Below are 24,137 nucleotides of genomic sequence, written 5' to 3'. Positions count from 1 at the left end.
CTAGTAGGAATAAGCTCATCTTTTTCATTTGTGATGACAGTCATGCCACCCTTCTTAGGCACGCATTGAACTGGGCTTACCCATGGACTATCAGAGATTGGATAAATTAAACCGGCATCTAGCAGTTTAATAATCTCTTTCTTAACTACATCTTGCATATTATGATTTAGTCTCATTGGCGTTGCACATACGTTTTATGACCTTCTTCCATAAGGATTTTATGTGTGCAATACGAAGGACTTATTCCTTTAATATCATGAATCTTCCATGCAATGGCTGGTTTATGAGCTTTCAACACAGAAATGAGTTGTGATTTCTCATTTTCAGTAAGAGAAGACGATATTATTACAGGTAATTCAGATTCACCATGTAAATAAGCGTATTCCAAATGGTTTGGAAGTGGCTTTAACTCTAATTTCGGAGGTTCTTCTATCGATGATTTATATCGATATCTGTCTTCTTTTTTTAGCATTTGAATTTCTTCTGTTGTTGGTTCATATCCATTAGCTATAAGTGTAGCTAACATTTCAGCTTCATCAATTGGTTCATTACCTTCTCCTAAAGAACATTCTCCTGTTCCTTGTAATTCTGGAAATTCTTCTAATAATTCTGCATGTGCATCTATAGTTTGAATATAATAACATGTATCATCTGCAGATTGTGGTTGTTGCATTGCTCTATCAACTGAAAAGGTAACACTCTCATCCTCTATACTTAGGGTCAGTTTCTTACCGAACACGTCTATCATTGCTTTAGCCGTGTTTAAGAATGGTCTTCCTAATATGAGAGGAACTTGAGAATCTTCTTCCATGTCCAGAACAACAAAATCTACTGGAAATACTAAAGTACCAACTTTAACTAGCATGTTCTCCATTATCCCTCTAGGATATTTTATTGATCTATCGGCTAGTTGTATGCTTATTCTTGTTGGTTTCAATTCTCCAAGGTCTAGTTTAGTGTATAGTGAATACGGCATTAGATTTATACTAGCACCTAAGTCTGCCAATGCTTCTATTGAACTAAGACTACCCAGAAAACATGGAATTGTGAAATTTCCTGGATCAGATAGTTTTTCTGGTATCTTATTCAACAGCACTGCTGAACAATTAGCATTCATAGTAACAGCCGAGAGTTCTTCCATTTTCTTTCTATTTGAGATTAGATCTTTCAAGAATTTAGCATATCTAGGCATTCCTGAAATCACATCAATGAAAGGAAGATTTACATTTATCTGTTTAAACATATCCAAGAATTTGGATTGCTCGGCTTCAAGTTTCTCTTTCTTCATTTTACTCGGGTAAGGAAGTGGTGGTTGGTATGGTTTAACATAAGGTTTAGCCTTAACTGTGTTATCTTCATTAACCTTTTCAACTACCGGTTCTTTTTCCTTATCTTGATCAGGTTGTGGTTCTTGTGGAGTAGGAATAGTTTCATCAGAAGTTACAGGTATTTCCGGTGGTTTAAGTGTTGTACCACTTCTTATGGTAATAGCTTTAGCTGTTTCATTCCGGGGGTTAGCATTTGTATCACTAGGTAGACTTCCCGGTTTTCTTTCACCTATTAACCTTGCTAGGTTACTCACTTCTTGTTCCAGATTTTGAATAGAAGCTTGTTGATTTCTAAATGCTTGAGCATTTTATTCATTGGTTTGTTTCTGAGATGTGAAAAACTGCGTTTGAGTTTCAACTAGCTTCGTCATCATATCTTCTAAATTCGGCTTTTTATCATCGGTTTGTTGTGGTGGTTTGTTTTGAAAATTAGGTCTTTGCTGATTATAAGTATTATTGGATACTTGTTGATTGCTAGGACCTTGTTGGTTGTTGTATGGAATATTTCTGTTATAATTCTGGTTTTGATTGTAAATCGGTCTTGGCGGTTGATAATTATTCTGATAATTATTTCCAGGCCTTTGGTTTATGTATGAAATATTCTCTCTTTGTTCCATTGTTAATTCAATACTGAGACAATCTTTTGTCAAATGTGGTCCTCCACACTGCTCACAACTAATTCGTATTGAGTGAATATCTTTAGTCATCTTTTCCATTCGTCTCTCCACAGCATCTATCTTTGCGGAAATGGAATCTAAGTCATGGCTAGAATCGGCTCTAGCTGCTTTAGATGATCTAACGATGTCTTTTTCTTGGTGCCACTCATGTGAGTGGGAAGCAGTATTATCAATAATTTTGTAAGCATCAGTTTCGGTTTTCTTCATAATAGAACCACCAGCTGCTATATCTATGTCTTTTCTTGTAGTGATGTCGCATCCTTGGTAGAATATTTGTACTATTTGACAGGTGTCTAAACCATGTTGCGGACATCCTCTTAACAACTTTCCATATCTTGTCCATGCCTCATATAGAGTTTCATTCGGTTTTTGTGTAAACGTAACAATTTCTGCTTAAAGTCTTACGGCTTTAGATGCAGGAAAGAATTGTTTAAGAAATTTGTCAACTAAAACGTCCCATGTATCGATCGCCCCTTCAGGTAACGATTCCAACCAATCTTTGGCTTCTCCCTTTAAAGTCCAGGGAAATAACATGAGATATATCTGTTCATCCTCCACTTCTCGGATTTTAAATAGTGTGCAGATTCTATTAAAGGTACGAAGATGTTCATTTGGATCTTCCTTCGGCGCACCACTAAATTGGCATTGATTAGTCACCATGTGTAGAATTTGTCCTTTGATTTCATAATCTGGCGCATTAATGTCAGGATGAGTAATTGCGTGACCTTGGCCAGTGCGTTTAGCTCTCATTCGGTCTTCCATACTTAAAGGTTCCAGATTCTCCATAATTGAATTTGTTGAATCGGAATCACTAGATGATTCTGATTTAATGGTTCGTTCCTCAACAATCTCTGTTTGAATGATTGGTGGTTCCGGAGGAAAGTTTAGTGGTTCAGGATCTACGAACCGTTCCTGAATATTCTCCGGATTCTCAATTGTGAGGTCGGGTTCAAAAAATGGATTATCGGAAATTTGAACTGAAGTACTTGGTCTACTGGATGACGATTCTAAAGAAAAATCAACGGCGGTTATATTTGCTAAATGTCTTGATCTAGTTACAGGTGGTGAACGTACAAAAGGTGGTGAACGTCTTGCTCGGTGCATTCACTGAATATCCTATTAGTTTTAAAAAGGAAAGAAAAATTATAATAAGTTATCCAATCAATAGACTTTTCTGATTTTGCCCACGTTTCGAATAGCCAAAAGATGCAGCAGAGGGGCAGGATTCGTTTGGTCTCAATATAATTGAGGACTGTTTGGCTCCAATAACCCGGTCCACGTACAAATCCAACTATTACTACGAACCAGAAAATTTTGATGTCTATCAATTTAACCACTTAAAATAAATTTTCGTAATTTTAAGAAATTTAGATAAGAAGTAGAATAAAAATCTATGTCCTAAAAACTAGAATAGCGAGAAATAAGAAAGAAAAAGAGTTCGTCGAAAAAGGTCGAAAAAGAAAAATGGTTGAAAAATAAAAGGTGACGAAAAAAATAAAAGAAACTTATAAAACTTAAAAATACTTGACTAACCTAACCTTATTACTACAACTAACTTAAAATTATAATCGCAAATTGAAATTACTAATTGGAATGATAATTGATACATAGTAAAAGGTGTCTAAAAATATTAAAGCTTACAGGAAAAACTAAATCCCAAATGGAAATAACTTAAAAAGAAACTAAAACTTAAAAAGGCGTCGCAAAATTCTAAAGTACCTAAATCTTAGTCTAAAGAAAAAGCACTTAAGGAATTCTACGGCAAAGCCTAAAAATCTAGGAGTAAAAATGACTATGGCAAAAACTAAGTTTAAAATTAAATATGAGCGAAAAAATACAAATATTACGCTACAACGATTAAAAAGGGACAAAATATAAAAATATACAAAAAGTTGTAAAAATTACAATTTTTATATAAATATTATTTTTATATTATTTATTTAATAAAACTACTAATTTTACAATTTAATTAAACTAATTTAACTAAAATATAAATTAAATAAAACTTAAATTAAAAATAAACTTAATTATAATAATAATAATAATTAGGGTTAATAATAATAATAATTAATAATAATCCGTAATAAATGCAGGATTAGGGCTTCCTGTTCGTGTGTCAGGTCCCCTCCGCGACTTGCGGTATTCAAAGCTTCAAACCCCGCGACTCGCGGGGTTCAGAAATTCAGATGACAGGTTTAATCTTCGACACGTTTTTCTTTATTTATTTATTTATTTATTTATTTTTTTCTGTTTTCTGTTTTTATATAAATAAAAGATATTTAAATAAAACTTATATTTTTATAAACTAAAATAAAAATAAAGAAACTTATAAAACTTAAATTTTAACAAAATCTTAAAAATACTTATATTTTTGTTTTTCTTTTTATATTTTCGAATATTTAAAACGTTTTTTTTTTTTTTTTATATTAGCGTTGCGCTTCCGGCGTTTAGAAAGTTTCCCCGGCAGCGGCGCCAAAAATACTTGATGTTTCGCGAGGGGTATATAAAATACTTATTAATTTTAGCAGGAAATACTATTAAATACGATACATTTTTACACAAGATATTTATTTATTTAGAGAACGGATATACTTAAACCTTGCTACAACACTTATAGGCAGTGTACCTAATCGTACAGTAGTGTAGTTTTTAGTAAGTCCGGTTCGTTCCACAGGGAATCTTTTTTAAACAAAGCTCAACGCTATATTAATTTACTTTTATAAAAATACAAACATATATATAAGTAATATTATTATTATAAAGGGGGGTTTTTACCGTTTAATGACCGGTTTGTCGATTTTAAAACTTTAGTCGCAGTTAAAACCTAATGTAAAATATTAAATAAATAAAAGACTTAATTTAAAGCGTAAAATAAATAACGATAATGAAATTGCAATAAAAGTGCGATAAAATAAAATTGCGATAATTAAAAAGTACGATAATTAAAAGTGCGATTAAATATAAAATAAAGGAAATTAAATATGAAATAAAAGAATTATGCTTATTTAAACTTCCGTAATCATGATGTTTGACGTGTTGATTTTAGTTTTATGCCCATGGGTTAATTGTCCTTTGTCCTGGATTATTTAATATGTCCGTCTGGTTTTTGTCCATAACAGTCCATCAGTCATAAATATAAAGTGCGAGTGTCCTCGTCAAATTATCCTTATACCCGAAGTTAAATATTCCAACTATTTGGGGATTTAAACTGTAACAAGATTTTAATACTTTGTTTAATAATTACACCAGGATGTCGACTGAGTGTAACCCAAGGTTTTAATATTTTGTTATCAATTATACCAAGTGTCCTTTGTACATAATTTCACCCCTGTTTTAATTATTCTAGTGGCTATTAATCCATTCCCGTGTCCGGTTAAATGAACGATTATTCGTACATATAAATATCCCGCCCATCGTGTCCGATCGAGTGTATATGGTAATTTATAGGGACGCCCAATTGTAAATCTTTATATTAACATTAACAAACTATCATTTAGTTAAACAAATATAAAGCCCATTAATAGCCCATAGTCTAATTTCCACAAGTGTCGTTCTTTTGTCCAAACCCCAATTATGGTACAAAGCCCAATTACCCAATTTTAGTAATTAGCCCAACATCATCATTACTTTGTTTTAAATAAGCATAATAATAACTTAGCTACGAGACATTAATGTAAAAAGGTTGAACATAACTTACAATGATTAAAAATAGCGTAGCGTTACACGGACAGAATTTCGACTTACACCCTTACAATATTCGCTAACATACCCTTATTATTAGAATTATAATTAAAATTAAAATTAAAATATAAATTATAAATATAAATATATCGTATGAATGAGGAGAAAAAAGATGATGAAAATGATCAGATTTCGGTTTGCTTTATAGGGAGTTTCAAAACTGGGGGCTCCGCGACTCGCGGCCATTTTGGCCTTCAAACTCCGCGAGTCGCGGAGTTTGAAATTACAGCTCACAACTTTGGAGTCTTTCTCTGCCGACGGTTTTTATTTATAAATATAATATATATATATAATTAATATAATTAATTATATATTATATTATATTTATATACATAGTTAACTTGTAATTTTTAGTCCGTTGCGTCGAGCGTTAAGAGTTGACTCTGGTCCCGGTTCCGGATTTTCGAACGTCCTTGCGTACAATTTAATATCTTGTACTTTGCGTTTTGAATCTTGTACTCTTGTAATTTCGAGACGTTTCTTATCAATAATTGGAACCTTTTTTATTGTCTTTTGTACTTTTGAGCTTTTTGGTCGTTTGCGTCTTCAATTCGTCGAATCTGTCTTTTGTCTTTACCTTTTATTATTTAAACGAATATCACTTGTAAATAGAACAATTGCAACTAAAAGCTTGTCTTTCTTGAGGAATAATGCTATGAAATATATGTTCGTTTTTAGCATTATCAGTAGACGTAACAGAGTTGATAAACACTAGGTTTGATTTGCAAACAATACCCATAACCTCCATAGCTATAACCCATAGTTTCCTTAGCTTTGACTCATTTGAAAACTCGGTTTGAAATTATTTGGACATGATCTCGTCGTAGTATTTTATGTATAATACTAATAATATTACTAATAATAATTAGATTAATAATAATATTAATCTTAATAATAATAATAATAATAATAATAATAATAATAATAATAATAATAAATAAATATTATGGAGTATATATCTATATCTGTGTAAATATGTGTGTGTGATATTCGTTCGAGCAAAAACACTTGAATTTATAGTACCTGGCCAGTTGTTTAGCCCTATGCGATCGCATGGTTTAGAGGTGCAATGGCCATGCGATCGCATGGCCCCTTTTTCGAGCTCAATATGTTTTTGTCCATAAGCTTGTCGACATATTTATTAATTATATGTATAATATATATAATTTATATTAATTATATATATATTATATTATATTCTCGTGCATAGTGGACTTGTAAATTTAGTCCCGTTATTTTGTATGTTGATGCCCGGTTTAAGTCTCGGTTCCGGTTTCTCGAATGCATTTTCGTACGCTTAGAAAACTAGTACTTTTCGTTACGCGACGTGTACCTTTATCAAAAATTAAACTTAATCATTGATAAACTATGTCACTCGAAGTGTAGCTTTAATCAATTAAGTGTTTCGGTTATTTGCTTCTATAAATCATCGTCTCGTAGTATATACATATACATATATACATTTTCATTTTTTTACTGTAGCAAATAGTGATTTTCGAAAACACTGTAGCTTTTCGGGTACTGTAGCAATTCGAAAATACTGTAGCAAATTAGTGTTTTACTGGTTCATCCTAAACGTTTTAGTTAACTTATCTAAATATCAATCGAATCAATAATCGAATGTTACTATCGTTTACTAAATAACTTGAAATCATATATATATATATATATATATATATATATATATATATATATATTATTCGTGAATCTTCGAAAACAGTCAAAGAATAATTGATTACATGAATATAGTTCCAAAACTTGAGACTCAACATTACAGACTTTGCTTATCGTGTCGAAAACATTAAATCATTTAAAGATAAAGTTTAAATTTGGTCAGAAATTTCCGGGTCGTCACAGAATCCGTAAATATTATTGATTACATTGACTCTTATTTATAGAGTACATAACCTTAACGCTAGAAAACCTAACGGGCCCAAGCCCATAGACTTGACTTGGGCCTAACCTATCATCTAACACTACCCCACAGTCCGAACGGCGAAATCGCGAAAGTTCGGACTGGAAAGAAAAATGCTAAAAATAAACAAAATAAACAAAAGTAACTTTTTTTTCTTCTTATTTGAGGCACCGGATGGATTGATATTCGCTGATTTGGTTACGTCTTGTTTGACTGCGTTTCCTTTTCCGTAACGTTTTTTTATACGTCGTGGCTTGCTTTGCCTAAGGATTGAGCAGGAGTTGGGCCGAGAACTTTTTCGATGATAACAATCTTCATCAATGCTGTAAATAAATTTTATACTCTATATTCTCTTTTTTCGGGGTTTGGAACCTAGTCAAACTAGGCGGCTTAGCCCCACGCCGATTATGATTGCTTAAGTAACTGAATAAAAAAGGAAAAGAAATTGCGGCTAAATCAAAGATAAAGAAAATCATGCGGCTGTGATAACTAAATATGTATGATGAATAAAAGCGGCTATTGTTTAACATCTATCTCCGATTAAGATTCTAAAAGGTTTGATGCAATAAAAAAAACAGAAAAATATGAAGACAAGGATAAATGGAGAATGAATACACACGTGTAATTGTATTAGCTACCACGTTTGTTTGTTTTTTTCTTTTTGAATTGGAATGTTTGATGTGATAATTGTATAATTGGTGCATCAATATAATGCATACAGCGGCAGCCGTGGATGGTTGTGATAGTGTATTAGGGTTGAGATATGAGATAGATAGGTTAGGGTTAAAGAGATGATATATTTGACGGGCGGTATAGAGCAACCGCTCGAGGCAGTTGATTAGGTCTCGGGATCAACCCGCTTTGATACCATGTTAAGCAAGTGAACCCGTAAATATCATTGATTACATTGACTCTTATTTATAGAGTACATAACCTTAACCTTAGAAAACCTAACGGACCCAAGCCCGTAGACTTGACTTGGGCCTAACCTATCATCTAACAGTGGTTGGTTCGGGTAATGTAGATATTGTTGAGATTGTGGTTGATTCGGGTAGTGTGGATATTGTTGAGTTTGTTGTTGGGTGTGAACATTTGTTAACATACCCGTAAACGGATTAGCATTTGCAAATTGAGAAAAACCAGTTGTTTGTTTCGTAGAATCAATTAAAGATTCAAACATATCTTGCTCGACCGATCCTCATTCTTGAATTTGAGGGCGTTGTTTCGATTTGCCTTCATTTGGGGGGTTTTTTTTTAACTCATTTTTTGGGTTAAAGAATTTGATTGTATGAAATGTTATTTTGAAAGTGAAGGTATATTTGAGATGTATAAAATGAAAATGTATATGTGTTTATATAGAGTGTAGAAAAGAAAAGAAAAAAAAAATACTTTCCAACGGCCTATTTTTTGACCGTTGCATATTCTGCAACGGCTACAATTTTGCCCGTTTTCTTGTCCACACTTCTGATCAAAAAACACGAAATGGGAGACGATAGGTTGGACAAGGAGCTAAGAGGACCCCTGGGCGGCTTGCTGTCATCGGCGTCCAAGTGGGCGGTCGGCTGGGCGGCCCCAAGGGCGGTACCGATGGGAGTGCTCTTATAATATTATTCCAAGTATAATTAAGGGTATAATAGTAAACTAAATGTAAATTGATTAAAAAGTGGTGTGTGAGGAAAGCTGAAAGAGACCCTTTTACGTAATTTTGTCCGCCGGTGATGACTGCCCACCGTTTTCAAATCACCGCTCATATTTCTGCTGGTTTTAGTCGTCGTCTCTTTCGTTCAGCGGTTGTGGACTTCCCATCGCTCTTCCAAAATGTTTCACGTCTATTTACCTAACACACCCTCGCACTTTATAGGTATTACAACATCAACCCCTTTAAAAAATGGCTCGTTCGAAGTTCTGGTTTAAGCTTATGATTTTATTAAAAAATATTAAAATTTCTGATAAATTTAAAAATTGACTGATAATATCTTATTTCATGATAATATATAACTAGTTACTTGATGAATATTTGGCGCCAAATGAATAACTAACTAATAACTAAATATAACTAACAATTGGGAGGGATTCCGCACCAACCGCTTGCCCCATTATTATTTTGTTGTTAGATTCTTCTATTAAATTAATCACACCTTTTTAAACTTCATCTTTGGATAGATGATACAGAAATAGAAATTATTGGGAAAAGGAGAAAATGAGAGAAATTGTAAGCATTCACATTGGACAAGCAGGGATTCAGGTGGGGAATGCATGCTGGGAGCTCTATTGTCTCGAACACGGAATTCAAAATGATGGATTCCTTCAAGGGTATCTTACTAATTACGTTATCAATTATTGTTAATTTATATTTATATCACACCTTTTTTTGTTTGTTATAGGAATTTAAATCAATTTTATCTATATATCGTTGTGCATTTGATTATAAAATAGATTTAGATTTATATATTAAATAAGCAACACAAAAAGCCGCAACCTCGTAAATGACGCGTTGCTCAGTTGGTAATTCGTGCACTATCTTGCCACAAACTTGTGGGGATCTCCGAACCATGAAATTTTCGGATCTGGTTGGGGACAACTTATCAGATACGGGGCGAAAAACGGGAATCTTATCGGGATTCGGGTTGGGGAATGAGGAATATTAATATATCATCCTCGACCCGCTCCGCCTTGATATATATTTATCAATAAATAGCTTTACGGATAATCAAAGGGCTTGTGGCCCAGTGATATCAGGGAGTCCCATTAACGATGATGTTATGAGTTCGAGTCCCGTCGTGAACAATAATGAGTGTGCGTTTGTGTGTGTGTGTGCTGTTCTGAAAAAAGTAGCTTCACATTTAAGTTTATGAGATCAACTACCAGATGCTCATTTGATCCCATGGCGGATCCAGGAATTATTTTCGACAGGGCAAAACGTTAAAAATTTGAAGATAACAAAAAGACAGGGACGAAACGTCGAAATTTAACAAAAACATACACTAAGCGTCGGACTTTAACATACAACTACATTAAAAAAAAAAAATTCGGTTGCCTGGTAGCTGATCCCGGTTGCCCCTTAATAGATCCTCCCCTGCTTGATCCTATTAGTGACTTGTTAATGGAAAAAATTTGAATCAGTGATTGTAATGTGTACGTTTAGATAATGTTTTAAGAGAAATCAGCAAGCAGTTCAAATTAGTTGTGTTTCTTTTAACAGATTAAAATTTGGAATTAATTAATCAATTATGAGTTTCTGATTTTATCTGATAAAAGTTACTTGACTGTGTTTGTAGCGACGGTGTTGGCTCTACAGATGATTCGTTCAGTACCTTCTTTAGTGAAACGAGTTCCGGAAAACACGTGCCGAGGGCCGTATTTGTGGATTTGGAACCAACTGTGATTGATGAAGTTAGGACTGGAAGCTATAGACAATTGTTCCATCCTGAACAACTTATGTCTGGCAAAGAAGATGCGGCTAATAACTTTGCTCGGGGACATTATACAGGTAATAAAATACCACTCGGCTTATCAAAATGAAGCGATTAATGTTTGAGTATGTTCGTTAAGATAAAGACATTTTTTTTTCATATTTGCAGTGGGAAAAGAAATAGTTGATCTGTGTCTTGATCGAGTGAGAAAATTAGCCGACAATTGTACTGGCTTGCAAGGCTTTATGGTTTTTAACGCTGTTGGTGGTGGCACTGGTTCAGGATTAGGCTCATTGATTCTAGAACGGTTATCAGTTGACTATGGGAAAAAGCCCAAACTTGGCTTCAGCATCTTTCCATCTCCACAGGTTATCTTAAAATCTTTTGATAAAAAACATACTTTGTTAAAACATATGAGGTTTTCCCTGTTCAGTTTACCCAGGAGGCCGATTATTTTACTCAGATGTACACAGCCTAAACGGGTTATCCCAACTATTTCGACCCTTTCCCATGCCACCCATATTTATCTGTTTAAATCTCAAAGTTGTAAATTTTGAAATGTTTATGATATATATGGTTGTAGGTGTCAACTGCAGTTGTGGAGCCATACAACAGTGTGTTATCAACTCATTCACTTTTAGAACACACGGATGTAGTCGTACTTCTCGACAACGAAGCCATATACGATATATGCCGAAGGGCGTTAGACATCGAGAGGCCAACTTACCGTAACTTGAACCGTTTAATATCACAAACTATTTCATCTTTGACCACTTCATTAAGGTTCGATGGAGCCATTAATGTGGATATTACCGAGTTTCAAACGAACCTGGTTCCATACCCTCGTATTCATTTCATGCTTTCATCTTACGCACCTGTTATCTCTGCTGCTCGAGCCTTTCATGAAATGAGCTCGATTGCTGAGATTACGAGTGCGGTTTTTGAGCCGGGTAGTATGATGGCTAAATGTGACCCGAGACATGGAAAGTATATGGCGTGTTGTTTGATGTATCGTGGAGATGTTATTCCGAAGGATGTTAATGCTGCTGTTGGTTCTATGAAGACTAAACGAACCGTACAGTTTGTTGATTGGTACGTTGATTTATGATGTATATAGTTGTCACGTAAGGCACCCTATTTATTAAAATCGGCATGTTCAATATTATAGGTGTCAAAATGGGCGGGGCGAGGAGCTGAGTAAGCTATCAAAATGGGTTTGGGTCAAATATGGTCACGTTGCAAGATTTATATTATTTTTATTTTATTATAAATAATAAATAGTAATTAGAGTATTAGTATGTCAAACATGATAAACAAAATAACATTAATTCAATAAAAATACTCTTTTTGTTAATATGCTTTAGATCTTATACTTCAAAAGATTGACTTTAAGTGGCCCTCAGATGGACTGGTTTTTATGGTTGTTTCTAAGTACAATCATTAGGGCTGTCGTTATGGTACTTATAAAAAATTTTACATAGCGATTATGTTGACTTTTAGATGGCGATTGAAACTTTTTAAGTATTTTCAGCATCTTAACAACAGCCCTAAATGTTGTCGTTAGAAAAATCCTCTTTTTATTTCTGTTACTTCTATTGATTTAATCTTCAAAGATTCGACATAACCTAATTCGACACATTTACATGTAATTATGTAGGAAATGCATATTATAATTAAATTTACATGTTTTCAGGTGTCCAACTGGTTTCAAGTGTGGAATCAGTTACCAACCTCCGACAGTGGTACCGGGAGGTGATCTGGCTAAGACACGACGTGCAGTGTGCATGATAAGCAACAACACTGCTGTTTCCGAAGTTTTTAATCGAATTGATCACAAGTTTGACTTGATGTATGCGAAACGAGCATTTGTACATTGGTACGTGGGTGAAGGCATGGAAGAAGGTGAATTCTCGGAAGCTCGTGAGGATCTTGCGGCTCTTGAAAAAGACTACGAAGAAGTTGGTCTAGATGCTGAAGACGAGCAAGAAGAAGAAGATGAAGAGTAGCAGGTACGTTTTCCTAACAACGTCAATTTAAAAAAAAAAAAAAAATTAATAATAATACAAACATAAACAACCTAAAGCTTAAAATTGTCACATAATTAGTAGCTAATACATAAGAAATTTGGCCAAATTATTAATTAGCTGACTTTTTACCATTTTATAATGTGCAATAGAAATGATAATAGTTCAAACAAAGACTGCAACGTTTAGATATTATTCAAAATGATTGCTGATTAAATAAGTTGATAGGGACAATGCAAACTGTCCACAAAAATCAAATGAAAGTTATTTTAATTATTTGAAATTAAATTCTAATTATAATAAAAGTTAACAAAACAGAGAACATAAAGGAGGAAGATCCCAAATTGCTTCATTAGGATCATTAACAGTTTCGATATACTCTTGAACTCCGTTCATTGCATATAACGAAGCCGATATCTGTCTTTCCACTTTCATTCTCTCAAATTCCGAAAACTCCATTCCCGAACTCATCTCTGACATCATCACATTATTAGGAAAATCACACGTCGTTTGATTCGACTGATATCTATCATCAGTTTTAGCTTCCAAATCCCATGATATATCAGATACTTCAGATGAACAATTGCTTAAATCAGGCTTATAAGCATCATCAAACAATTGAAAACTACTAGTACTACTGTTACCACTACTGCTACTACTACTACAACTTCTGCTAATAGTTGTACTTTTAGCAACATTAGTTGTACTCAACCCCATGGGAATTGGACATTTTTGAATTCTTTCTTTAGCCATTTTCTTGGTGTTGAGTAAGTTTCGGATCCTAGATGCTAGTGGGGTGTTATAAGAGACATGAGTTATGAAGTTGGTTCGTGTGTTGGAACCACGAAGTAGGCACGCAGCCTCATCATAGGCTCGAGCCGCTTCTTCAGCGGTCTCAAAAGTCCCGAGCCACATCCTGATTTTTTGTGTTGTGTCTTTGATCTCTGCCACCCATCTCCCTGAAGGCCTTTGTCTCACCCCTATAAACTTGGTATTCTTTTTTCCGGTATTGCCATTTTTACCCCTCCCTTTGCTCGTTTTCGGAACCAACATTTTATGTCCTTCTCTTGGCTGTTGTTGAAATTGAATTTCCATTGGAATTATAGAAGATATATTCAGAAAAATGTGAACTCAAAGTGTTCTTGTTTTGCTTCTTTATGTTGCTATAATTCTATTCTATAAATACATATGCATAATGCATATATATAGGATAAATCTATATCTAGTGGTACATGCATAAAATTTCTGAGGTTTTTATGTTTTGTCTTGTAGTGATTGTTGTTTTCTGATTGAACTTTCTTTTAATATTCTAAGACAAACTATTTCTTACTAGTATGATCAAGTTGCAAATATCATATAAACATTCCACAAGGTTAAAGGACTTATTTACCCTTTGATATTACAATTTGAGCTCTTAAGTTGTTTAGGTGGACTTGGTCAAGTAAGACCACAAAATGGCGGGAAACGCGTAACTACTCTTCACATCTACATAAGTTTTGCGTTTACAATTCCACCCCACAAGTTTTTAATATGATAAGTTTAATTTCAATACAAGTTCATATTATATTGACAAAAGGATACCAAAATATAAAGTTAAAGTTTTTATTCAGATATAAAGGTTTTGATGTATTGTGTTCTTCTTTCTAGGTATGTATTTGAGCTTGGACGATCTGAAGCTTTGCTTGGAATGAAGCTCGGTTCACCAAAAGCTCGAGTCTTTGATTTGTTACTATATCATTTGGTTTGTAATAGTTACTAATACTATGCATCGACTTTTCATGGTTCATGAAAAATAAAAAATAAACTTCCAAATAACTTCATATGAACGAAACTGCAAAAATTGTAATTTATAAATTTACAACTTATAGATATATGAAGTCTAAAGTCATTTAACGACCAACTCGCTTTGTCACAGGACAGCCGCTCTCGACGACCAGAATTTTTTTACTGTATAATATATGTTAAAAGTCCGTTGTTTAGTGTACCTTTTGTTAAATTTTGACATTTTACTCCCGTCTTTTTGTTTTCTACAGATTTTTAACGTTTTGCACCCGTCGAAAAAAATTCCGAATTCGTCACTGCTTAGTCACATTTTTAGTTGTCATGTATGCAATTTACCTTTCTCGTGTTATCATGAAAGGGATCTGTGGTTTCGGTTACCTTTCTTTTTAGATCTCATGATTGATCATTTGATTTGTATATATTTGTAATAAAACATGGAATGGAAATGTAAATTAAGGTTATGTATGGGTTATTTTGGAGTTGTGGAAATTTAATGGGTTAAAGTCAGACATGAAAATTGATATGCTAGAATGCTTCCACGTGGAGGATTATGAACAACCGATGACCCCAAATACCAAAGTCTCAATAAGAATAACGTTTAAATTTAATTCAACTCGATAATATTCAATATTCGAACTTGTCGTAAACGTTGCGTCTTGTTCAACGTCATTCAACAAGATAAAAGCATGAAAAATAAAATTAACTGATTGGCTTCATGTCACTTTGTAGATTAAGCATTTTTTACTCGGCTTAATGTTGGGTTATTACCGATTTCGGAGTACTATTTTTTTAGCCACTTTAAAATGTGCTTTTAATGAGTTTTACAGGTGAAATGTATGAGAATATAAATATGTTAATCAGTATACCCGCTTGTAATGGTTCAGAATTAGTTGCAAGTTGATCTCATTTTCATGTCAAATTGGCATACAAACAATTACTAGAATTTTTAATACATTTGGATGTCTTTTTTTCCCGTTTTGTGGAAAAAAGGGTTATCCAAAATTTATACTGCAGTGAAGAACAAGATTGATTTATGTAAGAGGGAGGTGTGTCTGAATTTGCGTTTTGAAAATTGATTATACGTTATAACTAATTAGAATCAAATAATCAACAAGTAAATAGTGGGAAAGTATTTAGAAAAAGAAAGAATCAAAAAATCACGTTTTGTTGCAGTAAGGGGTTACCTGCTTCGGAGTATTTCATTTTCATGTTTTGAATATCTGAAATTGCAAATAATTGATTTTAAACCTTAACTTACCAAACATGATTATTTAATTATTTACAATTTCAAAACGTGATAATCAAATAATCAGATTGAAAACGCAAAGCCAAACACCGTTATAGATGGTTAATAAAATTATTCTAAGCATATGAAAACGTCAACTCCTTATTAGACCACTCCCTATGGGAACATTACCCGTCGTCGCCACCTGCATGGTGCCATAAGCACATGTTCGTTACCGGTCATCGCCACCCGTGGTCACCGTGGATATGGCGATAAAGTTTAAACCACGTGGTGACCACTGTCTGAAATCAAGCCGTTTGAAACGTCTATGGTGCTTCAACATTATATTTTTCAAACTTTAATTTTTTTAAAAATAAACCTTATATACACTATAAATAAACACACTCATTATACCGATAAATACACTTCAAACTCACTATTTACTCTCACTCTTTACACTCCTAAATAATTTCCTATCTTTTTACTAAAAAATTAACTCACGACACCCATTATTGTTTTGATGGGTGTATATTATCAATTTTCACCTAAATATGAGTGGTACGCAATGGGTGAAAAAATCGTTTTAAAAAACCTTGATGTTAGTGAGATAGATTTATCGAAGTTGTATGCGTTTCTCAAAGAAAATGTACTTTTCGAATACTCGGAGGTGATATATTTTAAAGAGGCTAAGGAAAAATTCGAGTATCTTAACGAGGAACAGAATGGAAATAAATACTCCGTAAAAGGTAAAGCAAGTACCTGACATCAACCTATATACTTGCATCTCGTTTTCATTGATGAATATTTTCATCCGGAAAAAAACGAATAGTGATGAGAGCAGATACGTGACTAACGACACCATCGAGAAATGGTGAATCCGTATTTTAAGATACAATTTAGCAATCTAATGTATTTTTTTAGTTTATGTAACGTGTATGATTATTATTATTATTATTAATGTATTAGTCAAAATACATATAAAAAGAAATTAATTAATAACGTGACAATTACAGAGAGTGGGGTGTTTTGACGGTGTTTAGTTATAGAATGTTATGACTTGGTTATAAGATTTGAATATTGATGTGACGCTATTAACTTTTTGTAAGCCAATGACACCAGAAGACTAGTCCATATAAAAGAAATTAATTAATAACGTGACAATTACAGAGAGAGGTGTTTTAACTAGACGGTGTTTAGTTATAGAATGTTATGACTTAGTTATAAGATTTGAATATTGATGTGACGCTATTAACTTTTTGTAAGCCAATGACACCAGAAGACTAGTCCATTGTTGAATTTTTTAGAGATAATCAATCATAATAAATATAATAAATTTAAGATGAAAAGAAGAACAACCACCAAATTTATCCACAAACACAAAACTTCACTCTTCATCAATCTCATTAAGCAGAAAAAATACAAAACCATGAAACTTCGTATCTTTGGGACAAAATTACCATGTACTCACAAGTACCAAATTGAATATATTGTTTATATGCACATCCCACCACACCTATTTTCTAGCATTTTTGACTTCCTTTCACACAAAATGCATGCAAAAATGAATCGAGTATAACGAATAATCCACACAACAAACGGACAAAAAAATACAAACAGAACCTTTAGGATGAAAGGATGGATTGAAGTGCAAGCTGCTGTTGAGGTTGTAAAGATGACAAAGTTGATGCCATAGCAGATGGTGGTAATGTTTGTTGAAGCTGCCTCAAAAGATTGATCATTCGGCTAACTGTTTGTTCAGATGCCAAATCTTTACCCGCGGAGAGAACCTAAAAACAAGATTCACATAATTTAGATAACAATAAACAGAAAGAAAGAAAAAAAAGAGTAAAATTATAAATCTTTGAGAATGGGAAATATACATCTGCAAATACTGCGACTATCTTAGGAAGATACTGATGGTTAAGTCCCAATAACTCTCCATCAGACCTGCGTAGATGAGATTCTCCATTATTAAAACAACACATGGTAAAAAAAGAATGAAATGAATGGGTTGATTTGGGTTGTGTTTTATCTCGAATGAGTCAAAGAAAGAAAAATCAAAAAGGATAGGAACTTTGAAAGTTGGTTTGAGTCTACTTATAATTTTTGATCCTACTGAATGCTTCAATATACATAAGAACGTTAATGGAAGAAAAAAAATACCGGCCGCTTTGTTACAACATGTTCAAAAAAACTGTGCATTTTGACCTAAACCCTATTTGGCCCATAACCAATCCACCTGTGTTGCTATCTCTAATCAGGTTTGTATGGTGTACAAAAAACATTAATCTTTAGTGATTCATAACTTTACCTTTCCACCATTGAACAAAGCTGATCATGTACAGCTTTAGCCTCAATCAAGTCACCTTTTAATGGCAAGCAATTTAACCATGCTGGAACAATCTGATCACATTGAACAGGATTTAAATCATTAGAGAGTTATCCACCAAAAAGCATATTTCATAATAAACATGATTGTTCAAGAACATACTTGGTAGAAAAAGACTATTAATGGAATATATAAAGTAGAAAAAAACTAAATAACCTGAGCAGCATTAATACTATCACGATGAAATTGGCAAATTTTTCCAAGAGCTGAAACAGCATTGTCGTAAGCCATTACATTATCTGGATGCAATGCATCAGGGCGTCTTATAACAGCATCCAATCTGGAAAGAGCCTCTGCGGAAGGACAAAATGGTCATAATACAAATATACAATCAGAACAAGTCCAGATAAGCAACAAAAACTTACCACCAACAAAGGGTCTGAATGCAACTCCACCAAACTCCGCACATATGCCAACCCCATAAACAGCAGCCTGCAATAATGAAATATATAGAACTAAATACCCATGAAAATGAAAACCGCTTCCCCCAATATCAAAATTAAAATCATACCTGGCGGACATCTGTACTTGTATCATTGCATGCTTCCAAGACATACGGTAGAAAAGTGTCATAATATCTGTAATAAACATAACATATAGAAAAATAGAGTGTCAATACTACTCCTTTCCCCTAGATCATTCACCTATAGAGATGTGTGTGTGTGGGTGGGGGGGTGTGTGTGTGTGTGTGTGTAAGGAAAGCTTACTTTAGAGCTGCCTCTCGGCAATGTTCAGCGACATCATCGAATATGCAAATGGCTATTCTTTTCTCCTCTGATGTTCGATCCTTGCCCTAGAATTGCAAGCCACATCAGCAAACACATGTTATTTTTCATGTCATGCATAAACTAAAATTAAAAAGCTATTTAGAAGATAAAATGGAACTCACCCACATAGGCATCAAGTAAGGCAATAGTTCATCAAAAAGGGGTAGAAATGGAGCCTTAAAGGTCTTAAGTAGAGTACCCAAACAGTCACCAACCTATGTTTTAGAATAAATAACCATCATGAAAAAAACAAAATCATTGTTTAGATTCATAATTAGTGTTAGTAAAACACTAAAACATACTTGATCAAACAGTTCTTCTTAGTAAAACACTAAAACATACTTGATCAAACAGTTCTTCCTCTTGCTCATTTTCTTCCTTGAGCATTTCTCCCTCTTCTGCATCAAAGTCCTCAGCTTTGACTCTTTCGGCTCTTTCATTTCTTCTACTTGCACTGGCTGTCATTGCCTGTTTTAGCTCTTCCACAATACTTCTTACTTGGTTCTCATCTAAAAGAGGCCCACAAATCTGAAACATGGTAAACAAACAAAAAATTAATAGTTCAAAACTTCATAGTACCTCGTGGTAATTACATACATCTGCATACATAAAAGAGAAACACACCTGTACACACTCTTTTATCGCATCGATCATATTTGAGCATATTTCAGTCTCTGGTTCCTGAAATCCCCATATTAAGTAAATATAACATAAGCTCCAACTTTTATAACAAAAGTAAGTATTGCCATGTATCAAAAAGCAAGCGTAGTACGCTACACAGAAGAGAAACGACGAATAACAGATATAACCTTGTGTAAAGCATCTACTAGAGCTGGTATGATATAGTCGGATAACTGTTTAACGTATGACTCATCACGGCCCTGTGATTGTCCCTTTTCAACGGCTAATTTTGCTGAACGAAGAAGCTCCGGCATAGCTACAGGTCAAAGAAAAAGTCAATGATGAGAACAGCATATGTTGATAGTTATGAGTTAAATTGAGGTGTTAAGTACCTGAAACTGCAGCTCTCCTAACTTCTTCATGAAAATAAAATTTAAGAAGTGGAACTAACGTTGGAGCAACCTGCAAGAGTTTTAGACAAAATGAAGTCAACTATTCATACTTACATTCATATAAAGACAAGATTTATTAATATACAAAGAAGTTAAACCTGATCAATCCAAGGGAAAAACCCTTCCTTTAACTCGTCGGCATAGCAACATAGCATGTTGCATGCTGTAGCTTTCTCCTCAAGAACACTAGTTTTGATCCCTATTCTCTTATCGCCTAGCGTGATAGTCTCAATGCTGCAATATAAAAGGGGTACACTTCTAACTAAGTTAATGTCATTCAACATGAAACAAAAGAAAATCATGTGAATCTGAATCCACATTAAAAGAAATAATAATAATAATAATAATACAAAAGAAATTAGTGTAAAATTGTGTCCTCCAGAGTGAAGTGATGGGCTGGGGATAGAGAAATGCAAAAGTAAGCTAACATATTTGTGGAGAACTCGATGACATCCAAGAACAGTAAGTTTTATCCTTTTACCCAACCCATCTAAGTTGCTCATTTGCTACTTCTATTAAAAATGATGAAGAATTTAAAAAAAATGAAAAATAAATGGACAGTTTCCAATTATTATTAGCCAGACCTTTCATCATCGGAATCATCAATATCAGCATCAGAATCAGCAGATGTAATTTTAACATCAGGTTTAAGTTGAGCCGAATGAAGCAAAGGTGGCATCACTACATTCATATAAGGAAGGAAATCCTGCCCTAGGCACTTGCAAAGTCTTGCCCATGCCTGCAATGAAAATGTAGCGATATTAACTTAAGGTTTTCGTATAGTAGGAAAAGTTAAACAAAATATGACAAAAGCATACCTGCAACATGTAGCTAATAGTAGGGTCATCTGTCTCCAGCTGGGACCCTTGCAGCGACATAAGAACATCCATAACCTTGAATCACAAAAAATTATTAGTATATAGAAAAGAAAAGAAACTTAATCAAATACAAGTAGTCCGTAGTCCTTGTCCGTATACCTGCTTAGCATCATCTTTGAACTTATCTTTGCCAACAGCCATGCCAACCAAACTAATACACTCCATGGATTTGGCACGAAGCATTCTATTAGCTTTGTCAGTCGCATTCATCAGTATAGCTTTCAAGTAAGGCATAACTGCATCATAGTATTTTTGAAAATGCTCCTGCCAATCATATACAGTGTGAGAGCTAAAGTTAAAAAGAAAAAGGAAAAAAATCACGTTAAAAAGAAGAAAATATGCCAAATACCTGAGATGAATCAGCTACTGATGCTAAGGCAGTCAAAGCCCCCTCTTGCACCATCTGCTTAGCGTTCTGGATATACAGCAAGGATTCAAAAGTTAATTTCCAATAAATGACTTTGAAGATGTCAATTCATCAAGAATCAAATCAAATGCCCTTTAAAAAGATATGGGTTACAGTGCGTAATTTATAAAAGTCTGATAATGAGGACTCAAAAACGAACCTGCAACAATAGAAGTAATTTCCCCACAATCCCATCCAAATATGGTTGTAGAAGTTCCGGCGTACAATTTTCACTGAAATTGAGCACTGCTGAAGCAGCATGTGCCTGCAAAAGAAACATACGACATTAAGTACTAAAGTACAGAGTCTTTATTCGAATATAAAGATTGAAACTTTTTGTGGCTAGTCCTTTATATAATATGAGTAAGTAAGAACTTAAGTATTATCAGTAACAACATTGGTAACAAGCTTTGTAAATTTCGAAAAAATGTTTTCGAAATAAATTAAATAATTTTGAATTCAGAGCAAACTAGTGAATGTATTGGAGAAGGAGCTGAATCAAAGCAATCAAATGGACAATCAATTAACTCAGGTCCTTGTAGACATGCTAATCTGGCACATTAAAGCAATCCACATACATATTGTAAAAAGGAAAAAAAACATATTCTTGATATATGTACCAACACTACTCACCTGCACCCGTGGATTGTGAAAATCATCCATTGCTGAAGCTAATGCTGGAAGCACAAGATTATGATACTGGTTTTGCAAATCTGGGCCCAAATCTGTAGAAAGTTGACCAATTGCATTGATAGCCGCCCATCTTGCACGAGGATGAGGATCTTGAAATGAGTTCAGTATCATAGAAACAACTTGCTCTAAGCTCTTTGTCATAACCTGTATCAGAAACAAACATATTAAGGTAAAAAAAAACTACACAATGTTCTAACTGCAATAACCACCAATAACTAAAAGAATCAAGAAACATAGTCACTAAAAACAATACCTTTGAGCAACCTTCCGCAATTTGAGCTAACGCAATGAGGGCGGCGTGATGCTTTTGCCACTCTGGAGCACCCAAATAAGCCGGAAAAATCTCCGAAATAACAGGAACAATAGTATTCCCACCCAACGCAATCGAAAGCCTATCCAGATACTCTTGACCAGCACTAAAATTACTAGACTCACCAGCATCCTCATGTTCAACCTCAGCACTATGCCAAGCAGGATCATCTTCAACATCCAACAACATCTTCATCAACACCTCAAACAATCTTTTTATAAACTGTGGCAACTTCCTAATCATCCCGGGTGCCTGTTCCCTCGCTTCAGCCAAAGTAACAACAAATTCAAGCGCTAAATGCTTAGTCCCTTCTTCTAAAGTCTCAGCTTCTGCAATTTGTAACATCACACCAACTATTTCAACTATTTGCTTCCTTAAAAACCTAGGTTCAGTCCCAGCCAATTCGATCAACAACTCCAACGCGTCCTGAGCAGTTGACTCCTCACCGGAGTTTAACGCTTCAGACAAAGTTTGCATCATCAAAGGCAACAAATCATGAAACTTATCCCTATCAGAAGCTTTCTCTAAACACTGAATAAAATTAATCGAAGCACCTAACGCTGCAATTCGAACATCCGGATCCATACCCGCACCCAAACACCCTGAAAACACAGAATGTAAAGTATCCAAATGTGGAACCAATAATTCACCTATATATTGAGCCAATTGGCCAAAAATCAACAAAGCGCTTTCCCTATGCCGATTATTCCCCGAGGTCACACACTGAAACATGAACGGTAAAAGCTCCGGCCATCCGTTTTCCGGCAAAACCGTCGCCGCAAGCTCTGAAACCGTATCGCACAACTTTTTCGATATCGATATCGATTTCGATGATTCTCTAGTAACAGACTCGAGTAAACTCGATTTTAATGTCAATTGAGTCGTGGATGAAAGAGATGGATACAATTGAGATTCAGATTCATCGTTATCGCTTGAGCCTGTAAGGACACGGCGTAACAGGACGGCGGACATGGCGCGTGGCTCTGCGTGATGTGAGGAATGAAGGAGGTGAGAGAGTTTAAGAACCAGAGTATCGGGATGATGTTGCTTGCATAGATTGAAGAGTGTTTCGGCTTCAGAACGTTGTTCGTTGGCGGCGGACATAAGGTGCGAAATTAGGGTTTCGAATTGGGAGGCGTCGGGGCCGAGTACGGCAGAGATTTGAGATAATTGAAGTGCGGTGAGGTTGATGTTGCCGGAAGATGCCATGGTTGGTAGTACGGCGGCGGTTGTAAGAAATGGTTGATTTATCTTCCTACAAAGAGTGGCGGTTTTTTTAAAGAGATGGAGGGAAGGGTTTTAGGATGGAGGGATATAAAGGAGTGTTTGGTTGCCAGGATAATGAATTTTAGCTTCTTTTTTTTTTTTAATTTGTATTTATATTTATATTTATATAAATATAAATATTATATTATAATATAATATAATATAAATTACTTGGTTGGTACTATGTTTTATCCCAAGTTTTACGTAGAGTCAAAAGCTTCGTCAGAAGTTACTAGTAGCTTCCCGAATG

At 34.4% G+C, this 24,137-nt stretch overlaps 3 protein-coding genes across 3 annotated transcripts; 1 reads left to right on the top strand and 2 right to left on the bottom strand.

Moving 5' to 3' along the window:
• The first annotated feature begins 9,703 nt into the window (after nucleotides 1–9,703).
• Nucleotides 9,704–15,074, top strand: LOC139896783 (tubulin alpha-5 chain-like). Its single transcript, XM_071879419.1, has 6 exons — nucleotides 9,704–9,974; nucleotides 10,940–11,151; nucleotides 11,243–11,442; nucleotides 11,658–12,166; nucleotides 12,768–13,083; nucleotides 14,746–15,074. Exons 1-5 carry the CDS (start codon nucleotides 9,862–9,864, stop codon nucleotides 13,078–13,080), a joined length of 1,347 nt encoding a protein of 448 aa, XP_071735520.1. The 5' UTR covers nucleotides 9,704–9,861; the 3' UTR covers nucleotides 13,081–13,083; nucleotides 14,746–15,074.
• Nucleotides 13,319–14,254, bottom strand: LOC139896782 (ethylene-responsive transcription factor ERN1-like). The gene has a single exon (XM_071879418.1). The coding sequence runs from the start codon at nucleotides 14,191–14,193 to the stop codon at nucleotides 13,405–13,407; it is 789 nt and encodes a 262-aa protein (XP_071735519.1). The 5' UTR covers nucleotides 14,194–14,254; the 3' UTR covers nucleotides 13,319–13,404.
• Nucleotides 15,075–17,468: 2,394 nt separating the features above from the next.
• On the bottom strand, nucleotides 17,469–23,878 carry LOC139896781 (uncharacterized). The gene is made up of 20 exons (XM_071879417.1): nucleotides 22,565–23,878; nucleotides 22,252–22,455; nucleotides 21,779–21,883; nucleotides 21,562–21,627; nucleotides 21,312–21,476; nucleotides 21,153–21,227; nucleotides 20,919–21,073; nucleotides 20,433–20,568; nucleotides 20,275–20,344; nucleotides 20,071–20,198; nucleotides 19,886–19,942; nucleotides 19,604–19,789; nucleotides 19,384–19,476; nucleotides 19,202–19,287; nucleotides 19,006–19,072; nucleotides 18,860–18,926; nucleotides 18,651–18,787; nucleotides 18,417–18,508; nucleotides 17,986–18,052; nucleotides 17,469–17,892 (listed from the first exon to the last, which is right to left on the bottom strand). The coding sequence occupies exons 1-20, from the start codon at nucleotides 23,828–23,830 to the stop codon at nucleotides 17,728–17,730; spliced, it is 3,387 nt and encodes a 1,128-aa protein (XP_071735518.1). The 5' UTR covers nucleotides 23,831–23,878; the 3' UTR covers nucleotides 17,469–17,727.
• Between the last annotated feature and the right edge of the window lie 259 nt (nucleotides 23,879–24,137).

This window comes from Rutidosis leptorrhynchoides, chromosome 3 (genome assembly GCF_046630445.1).
Source record: "Rutidosis leptorrhynchoides isolate AG116_Rl617_1_P2 chromosome 3, CSIRO_AGI_Rlap_v1, whole genome shotgun sequence".
Taxonomy (NCBI): domain Eukaryota; kingdom Viridiplantae; phylum Streptophyta; class Magnoliopsida; order Asterales; family Asteraceae; genus Rutidosis; species Rutidosis leptorrhynchoides.
Note: the sequence above shows the minus strand (reverse complement) of the source record. Positions and strands in the feature narration are given on the sequence as shown.

What these genes read in the sequence shown, in the direction of transcription:
- LOC139896783 (XM_071879419.1), top strand. Translation starts at nt 9,862, where the DNA reads ATGAGAGAAATTGTAAGCATTCACATTGGACAAGCAGGGATTCAGGTG. An exon ending in TGCTCGGGGACATTATACAG is followed by an intron (nt 11,152 to 11,242) that starts GTAATAAAATAC and finishes TCATATTTGCAG; the next exon opens with TGGGAAAAGAAATAGTTGAT. An exon ending in ACCGTACAGTTTGTTGATTG is followed by an intron (nt 12,167 to 12,767) that starts GTACGTTGATTT and finishes ACATGTTTTCAG; the next exon opens with GTGTCCAACTGGTTTCAAGT.
- LOC139896782 (XM_071879418.1), bottom strand. Translation starts at nt 14,193, where the DNA reads ATGGAAATTCAATTTCAACAACAGCCAAGAGAAGGACATAAAATGTTG.
- LOC139896781 (XM_071879417.1), bottom strand. Translation starts at nt 23,830, where the DNA reads ATGGCATCTTCCGGCAACATCAACCTCACCGCACTTCAATTATCTCAA. An exon ending in CAGTAGCTGATTCATCTCAG is followed by an intron (nt 21,477 to 21,561) that starts GTATTTGGCATA and finishes TATGATTGGCAG; the next exon opens with GAGCATTTTCAAAAATACTA. An exon ending in TGCCGAGAGGCAGCTCTAAA is followed by an intron (nt 19,073 to 19,201) that starts GTAAGCTTTCCT and finishes TGTTTATTACAG; the next exon opens with ATATTATGACACTTTTCTAC.